The 8,429-nt window shown below is 35.7% G+C and overlaps 1 protein-coding gene across 1 annotated transcript; it reads left to right on the top strand.

Moving 5' to 3' along the window:
* The first annotated feature begins 233 nt into the window (after positions 1 to 233).
* On the top strand, positions 234 to 3,078 carry LOC129746383 (facilitated trehalose transporter Tret1-like). The gene is made up of 7 exons (XM_055740019.1): positions 234 to 608; positions 744 to 976; positions 1,039 to 1,169; positions 1,228 to 1,565; positions 1,621 to 2,036; positions 2,088 to 2,153; positions 2,211 to 3,078. The coding sequence occupies exons 1-7, from the start codon at positions 563 to 565 to the stop codon at positions 2,346 to 2,348; spliced, it is 1,368 nt and encodes a 455-aa protein (XP_055595994.1). The 5' UTR covers positions 234 to 562; the 3' UTR covers positions 2,349 to 3,078.
* The last annotated feature ends 5,351 nt before the right edge of the window (positions 3,079 to 8,429 follow it).

The following is an 8,429-nucleotide window of genomic DNA, read 5'->3' as shown; positions in this document are numbered from 1 at the left end:
TTTATCAATTAAAAATAAAAAAAAAATCCCTATTAAAGTTCTGGAACCATTTAGATAGATCTTTATTGTAACAGCAATTGAAAATTGCTTGAAATCTTGAAATCGCAAGCCAACCGCCGACATGTTTTACAACATGTCTATCAAAGGAAAGGCAGTAGATGGACACTGTTTCCTGATAGTAAAAACGCTGTTCAAACGTGCTTGTTGCATAAATTCCATTTTGATGTTGTAAGTGTAACGCAGAGCCAGAAATAATTCTTCTTTGTACATGATATTTATTATAATATTTTTCAAGAATTAAAAAGTTAACAAAATTTGTGCAGTTCAATCAACTTATTCCTCGATTGAGTACTGTCATCAATGAAAATCATGACTTAAGCTCAATTTTAGCGCCATTTATGGCCAGTTTGATTTAAAGCTCAGGACTATTGCAAGATTTACTGGCTATTGTTTGTGCATCTCAGCTTATCATCCCGGGCAGGGGACACACGGTTTCAGTCCAGAAGTGCAGTGATTGTGTAGCGAAAAACATCTCCGGTTGATAGAATACTCATTAACGAAAATGACCACAAACGGCGTTTATCAGCAAGTGATCGCTACATGCATCAGTAAGTATTTTTCCATGAAGGTATGTCAGCGAGACTAAGAAAAATATTAAGTTCTCTGTACTAAAACTATTAGGAATAAGATAAATATCCCAAAGAATTTTAAATGTAACATCATTCAACAATCTTGCTTTACAGTTAACATCATAAACTTCTCACATGGAGCCGTCTTAGGATGGTCATCTCCATTTCTTCCACTGCTTCAATCGGACCAATCTCCTCTGGACTCGGGACCTGTGACAATCGAACAAGGCTCTTGGATAGGATCCATTCTCTGCCTAGGCGCTTTGCTCGGAACTTTGATTTACGGAACTCTGGTACCGATATTGGGTGTCAAAAAAGCCATCCATTGCCTATCTTTACCAAATGCAGTATGTATTTCAACAAAGTTAAAAATTATAACAGGAAAATTCTATCACAATCTTTGATTCAGATCTTTTGGTTGATCGTATACTTCGGAACATCTGTCTATCATCTTTATCTGGCACGGTTTCTAGCTGGAGCTTGTGGAGGAGGAGTTATTGTAACTTTTCCTCTCTTTATTGCCGACATTTCTGATAGCAAGTAAGATTGTCAGCAAAACCTAATTTATAGCATCGTTAACAATATATCATTATTATAGGATCCGAGGTGTTCTTGGCTCTATACTAGCTTTTTCCGGCAATCTTGGAATTCTTGTGATCTACATCGTTGGAGATTGGCTATCGTATCGTACTGTACCTGTTGTGATGATCATCTTACCAGTGACATTCTCTGTGCTGTTATTTTTCATTCCGGAAACTCCTCAATCCCTGCTGAAGCAACGCAGACTACCGGAAGCTGAACGATCTTTGATGTTCTATAAAGGCATCGCGAAGCAGGACATCAAGTTTTCTAATTTCGAACAAGAGTTTGAACAACTTAGAAGCTTCGTACTGGGGGTGAAGGTTGAACATCAAAAGCTACAATTTGATGATTTCTGTGAGTTCATTACCTTGTTAAAAAAAATTGGAATAATTTTATTTGTATTCTCAAGCTTCACCAATGGCTCGCAATGGAATACTGATCGGAATATTTCTAATGTTCTTGAATCAATTTTGTGGGGTGTTTGCCATCCTAACCTATGCGGTAACGATTTTTGAGGAGTCTGGATCAACTTTAAAACCGGAAGCTGCATCAATAATCATTGGAGCTATACAGCTAGTTGGTATAATTGGATCGTTTATTTTCATCGATTTGGCTGGAAGGAAGCTGCTGTTGTTGGTTTCGACCTTTGGAACGGGAATCGGGATGTTCACCCTCGGGGCGTACTCTTGGCTAAGGGTGAACCAAGTGAATCTGGAAGGTTACGGCTGGATTCCGGTTGTCAGTTTATCCTTTGGAGTATTCATGTTCTGTATAGGACTTTGCAATATTCCTTTTTTCGTGCTGCCGGAAATTCTCCCAGCAAAGGTAGGGTATCTTGTTTAAATATTTTGGAAATTTTCATATATTCCATTTTAGATTTGCAACGTCGGAAATACCATCAGTATGATATCGGTGTGCATATTTTCCTTCATTACTTTAAAAGTAAGTGTCGTGATTTTATCCAATCCTACGAGACTATTTAACTTTAACTTTTTACAGATTGTTCCTGTTTTGATGGCAACAATTGAGCTTTATGGAGTTCTAACAATTTTTGGAACAACGTGCTTCCTGGGACTGATTGTGGTTGCTGTGTTTATTCCTGAAACTAAAGGGAAAAATTTAGTGACACCGTTGTAGGTGCGGTCGATTGTTTTTTTAGACCAAACCCACCGGGCGTTGCTATTTCGGTCGGTATTTTGGATGCTTTGATTGGTTGCGTTTTTATCTACTTACTGATTTTCGCACCCATTGTTGCTATCCAGGTTGATATTTGTGTTTGTTTATTTTCTGATAGCGACGACCGGCTGCGTTGCTACCGGGTTGCTACATAAACGAATCCTGTAACAACCTACTGCTCGAATGCTATTCCTCGAATCAAGTTAGCGACTGTTGGTGCGATGATGGGTTGATAGATATGTTGCTGAATGTACTCGATTCGAGGTCTAGCAACCATTGGTGGGCATGGTCTTAGACCAAGCCCACCGGGCGTTGCTATTTCGGTCAGTATTTTAGATGGTTTGATTGGTTGCGTTTTTATCTATTTACTGATTTTCACACCCATTGTTGCCATACAGGTTGGTATTTGTGTTTGTTTATTTTCTAAAGGCGACGATCGGCTGCGTTGCTACCGGGTTGCTACATAAACGCATCCTGTAACAACCTACTGCTCGAATGCTATTTCTCGAATCAAGTTAGCGACTGTTGGTGCGATGATGGGTTGATGAATTTGTTGCTGAATGTACTCGATTCGAGGTTTAGCAACCATTGGTGGGCATGGTCTTAATAAGGTATAATTAAATATATGTCCAATGTTTGTCCAAAATATTTTTTTTTTTTGTTTCGATTATCCAAAATATTTTAATTAGTTAAAAAATAAAAATAATAAATGCTTAAGAGTAACTCGAACATATTTTCGAAATAATAGCTCTTAAGAATATGGTTGATGTTTTATTTTTGTATTTCGAAAATTCAATTTCAATTGTTAAATCTGTTCTAAGAAATTGATGAAAATGACAGAGAATAAATTTTCAAAAAATCGCTGAAATCTTGCCACAGAAAGCTTAAGAAATGAAACTGATGGTGCATAGAGTAAGCATGCAATATTGCCAAGTTTTTTCCGAGTTTGCCCAGATGTTTAATTCAAAATTTGGGAAGAATACTGTTATTTGCCAAATCGAACAAAAGACAAAAAAAACAAATTGTTGTGTGAATTTTTTTTCTTTAAGCGCCCAAAAAGATATTTTTCGAGCAAGTTTTATAAAAATAATCATAAAAAGTTTATTGGTACCCTTTAATACATTTGAAAACATGCTAAAAAGTTGCACTTCTATCTTCGACGCAGTGAGTTTTAAAAACAGGAAACGTTCAATTTTTCAAACTAAAATATTCTATATAGCATTGACAGATAAAATTCACACAACAATATTTAATTACAATGAAAATTAAACGAACAACGGACCCAAAATTAGTTAGCACAAAATATATTCACAAAACACATACATTGACAAGGTTATAACATTACAACAAATTTACATTTACCATCTGAAGAAGGCCACAATAAATGGCCGAAACATCTGCACAATACTAAAAAATCACTCGTTTTATTCGCACAACTGATTGACGAAGCTTTTTCAATCTTCAAAAATTAAAAATTATCCTGTATCCGGTCCGGATACGTGCTGCGTTAACGTGAACCTTAGCATAGAGTATTTCTCTTGGACGACTATTTAACACTTGAACACCCAACGTGTGATTTGGTTACGCTAAGGATCGCTTAATGGAAAATAGTAGGAACGCTAGATTTATATCTCACGAACTACCAAACCGATTTTTACAAACTGAACTATAATATCATTGCATTACTTGAAGTCTCAAGATTTTGTTTGTCATGTGAAACTTTTTTTTTGTTTTCAATAGTATTGACATAATTGAAAGCTCAAGAAACATCCAGCATTCTTGATCAATTTGTAACAATGAGTTAAACCATTGAGAAACATGGGCGAAGTCGAGGTAAGTTTTCAAAAAAAGTCATCACCACATTTAGATATAAATTTAAAATAATGTTTTATTTTCAGATTAAAGTTCTACAAATTAAAATAAGACACTTCAAGTAGTTCATACAGGCCAAATTTGTGCAATTCTGATCAGTGTTACTATTTGTGGACCATGGTATTTCAAGTGTTAAATTGTGTTTACATTTGACTGAATTCATTTCCTAGTCTTCGTCGGGCATTCGTTTGGATCGGTTGTGTTTGGTGGTTAGTCTCTGTCTACTGCGCGGCGTGAGTTTTGGGTTAACGGATTTATGTTTCCTGATGTTTAAAAGTGATATTATTCAGTAAAGTTACCCATATGGCTCACGGAACGATGAACATGATTCAGGACGCTATGGAAATCAGTCAAACGTTGCCGTTTAGTGACAATTTTAGTTGTTCGGGAAGGAATCAGAATGATTTATCTGATTGTGTTTGGCGTGCGTGGGTTTTTTTGTTTCGTTGGGTTGGTACTACGGCGTGTGGTCGGCGTGTGTTAAAGAATTTTAAAAATTTATCAAAGTGAATGGTTTTGGTTAAGCTACTGAGAGAAATATTTCCTTACGTGTAGCCGATGTTATTGAGGGAAATTAATTGAATAAATGGAAGTTGTTGTAAAACGTAGGATACCTTTCTTGTTGGGCTTTGCATGAGTACACACTCGAAGGGTGATTGGGACCTGGCTTTGAAGAAAAATGTGAATTGAAGTGAAGTGGAGTGATTTCAAATGAGTATTGGAAAATTTTGAGCTTGAGTGTATTGAAACATAATTCCATTAAAGTGTCACAATTTAAATCTCATACACGGCAAATAATCAAGTGGTTCGAAAAATGTTAGGCAGCCGATGTGGAAGCAGGAAAATATGGTGAGGACGTTCCATTTTCATCCTTTTGCTCTTTGTTATAATCTTGGCTCTGCCTTCTCATGAGAAACAAGCTTCTTTCTATCTTTTTTTTTTATTTGCTTGTCCCGCTTACACTTTGAGCCATTGTTTCTTCTTGAATGTATTTTGTTTCTATATTACGAAAGACAAAATCCCGGTGTTCCATTAGCGTTAAAAATTCCAATCAGCGTTTCTCTGAGTTCACATTTTAGTAATTTCAATCGCAGCAACCACAGGCCGGTATTATTGCAATTCTGATTTGTGTCGTTTTTCGTTATCACTCGATGAATGGCCTTTACTGTAGATTGCCTGAGTCTGGTAAAGCAGGGAGTGATAGCATTCCAACTTAGCACTATTCGATACAGTTTTGATAAAATATTGTAATTTTAGCTCTTTTGAGTTATTTTAAATCATTCTTCATTTCATAAAACGGAAAAATTAAAGTTGAATGTACAAATTTTAGTTCAAGCAAAACAAATGTTAACAGCAACACAAATGTTAACCGGTACAATTTTATGTTACCATGCAGCAATAATCAGTTTCAGGCTATTGATAATATAATATTTGTTAATTTTTTTTCCAGCGTTATTTTTGTCCATTATTTCCTATATGAAGTTATGAAGTTTGTATTATTCTGATGATTGATGTAAAAAAGCATATTCTTATTTACAAACTGCTCAGCTTTTTCGTTCCGGCATCCAGCACTTTGCTGCTGATCATCCAAAAGATACTTTATCTTTAATTTAAATTTCTTTTTATAATACTTGTTAGAAGATCTGAATTAGTGATTTTTCAAATAACCACAATTCATTCTTAATTGATTTTAACATCATTTTGCGGAATAATTTGCTATTATAATTGTATCTGTAGTGTTGAATTATATCTATTTTGTTGAGCAAAACATTTTCATCTGGATTAAAGATTAAATTCTATTGAAAATGATGAATTCCAGGTTTCGATATAGACTGAGGTTTTTTTTACGCGGTTTTTTTACACGGTTTTTTTACGCGGCTACGCGGATTTTCCAATTAACGCGGTTTTTTTTACGCGGATTTTCGAATTAACGCGGTTTTTTTTTGTACGCGGTTTTTTTTTTACGCGGGACGAAATACCGCGTAAAAAAAACCTCAGTGTACTTCTGTTTTTATTCCATCACTTTAACAAAATTTTAATATTTCTTGAACATGTGTTGTAAAACCTCACTTTTCAACACCCATTAATTAAAAAAGAGTTCATTACACATCTTTTCAGATAAATGGTCAAATATCTTTATTCTTATATTTGATGTTGATTTCAAATTGATTATTTTGATTATATTTTTTTATTTTTATATTATATCATCGTATTAATAATATTTTATAATTTTTACTGTATCATTATTTTTAGTTTATATTATATTATTATATGTTAATTTTTTTTTGTAATTATTTATTTTTTATAGGAAATGCATCTGGGGATAACCTCAGGAAACGGAATGTTTTCCAAATTAATTTTTTTTAATTTTCAATATCTCGTATAAAGAATGGTATATTTTTCAAATTTGTAATTTTAAAGCACTTCAATTTTTCATTATATCCACATAAAAAATTGAACAGGATCATTTAACCATAACTTTCTCTAGTGTATTGTATTGTCGCAGAGTGGCCGCGGTTCGCCTTAATTCCCTGAAAAGCATTATTGGCGCATGGCGTTTGTTATTTTAATATAAATATTTAATTGCAGCTTTGAACCAGTAGAATGATCGTTTACAAGTCAGATGCTATACTGTACCATGAAAAAAAAAACGGTTTTTTTTAAGTTATACTAAAAAAACAAACGAACTGTGTATTTGATATTTCATTTCTATTTATTTTCAAAAAAGGGTTATTGGTATTTTAACGACATTTGTATTTAGGCTCTTCCATTAACCATTTAAATTTTTTTTATCCAATTTTTTTTTCCTTTTTAATGAATTTACTTAACCTGATGCTGTAGATTAGAAATATGAAAAATAAGTTGCCTCAACTTCCGCATTTTGGTTATATATTTTTTTTCTTTCAGGATATCCGATGTTTTAAGCTCATCAATTTATCCATTTATTCAATTACGTCTAATTAACACAAAAATTCGAAGTATTTGCAGATGTAGACATGTTTTCCATGGACTCTTTTTACTTTATTTGGTTATCATATATTATCCTAAGCTATATACTATAGCTATATACTAAGCTATAGCTACTGTTATATAATTGTTCATTTAGGTGTTAACGCTGAAACTACCAGCAGGCGTGCAGATAGTCGGATTTGCTGACGATATAGTGCTCATGATTACCGGCGAAACAATCGAGGAGGTAGAAGACCTTGCAACGGTGTCCGTAGAAAGGGTTGGCATCTGGATGGAGGGAGTTAAGCTTCAGATAGCTCACCATAAAACTGAAGTTCTGCTCGTGACCAATAAAAGAGTTGTGCCGCACATGGAGATTACTGTTGGAGGGCACACGACATCTTCGAAACAGCAGCTGAAATACCTTGGAGTAATGGTCGACCATCGCTTAAGTTTTGGTGCGCATGTCAAATACTGTTGCGAAAGTGCATCGAAAGTCATAGATTCATTGGCCTGGATTATGCCGAACTGCCATGGTCCAAAGAGTAGCAAGAGACGTCTCCTTGCGAGCGTAGCACTGTCGAAACTACGATACGGAGGAGCGGCCTGGAGCTCCGCGATAGAGGTAGAGCGCAACAGATCCAAATTACGGAGCACACATCGGTTGATAGCCATGCGAGTTTCCTGTGCGTACAGGACCATATCAGCAGATGCAGCTTTTGTCATCGCGGGCATGATTCCCATCGACATAACTCTGGCGGAGGATATGGAATGTTACAAAGCAAGAGCTGTTAGAGGAGTGCGTAATATTCAACGAGCAGCGTCAATGCTCAAGTGGCAGGAGCAATGGGACGCATCGAACAACGCAAGATGGACGCATAGGCTAATCCCGAGACTTTCAGACTGGGTAAATCGGAAGTATGGAGAGGTCAACTTCTATTTGACGCAGTTCCTTTCGGGTCATGGGTGCTTTAAGCAATACCTTCATCGGTTTAAGCTTATCAGCTCGCCTTATTGCCCGGAATGCGTAGAGATGGAGGAATCGGCAGAACATGCTATCTTTGTCTGCCCCAGGTTCAATTCAAGGCGTCAACAACTTCAAAATTTGAACGCTGAAAACATAGTGAGTGAAATGTGTCGCGACGAACAGTCATGGCGTGCTATAGTCGACGAAATCTCGCAAATCATGCGCGATCTGATAAGGATCAGGAAAGATGATGA

The sequence above is a fragment of the Uranotaenia lowii genome, chromosome 2, assembly GCF_029784155.1.
Source record: "Uranotaenia lowii strain MFRU-FL chromosome 2, ASM2978415v1, whole genome shotgun sequence".
NCBI lineage: Eukaryota > Metazoa > Arthropoda > Insecta > Diptera > Culicidae > Uranotaenia > Uranotaenia lowii.
This window is presented reverse-complemented; position numbering and strand designations above follow the sequence as displayed.

Excerpts from the sequence above, each read along its gene's own strand:
- LOC129746383 (XM_055740019.1), top strand. The coding sequence starts at position 563 with ATGACCACAAACGGCGTTTATCAGCAAGTGATCGCTACATGCATCA. Across the intron at positions 1,566-1,620 it reads GCTACAATTTGATGATTTCT|CTTCACCAATGGCTCGCAAT; the intron begins GTGAGTTCATTA and ends TGTATTCTCAAG. Across the intron at positions 2,154-2,210 it reads TTTCCTTCATTACTTTAAAA|ATTGTTCCTGTTTTGATGGC; the intron begins GTAAGTGTCGTG and ends AACTTTTTACAG.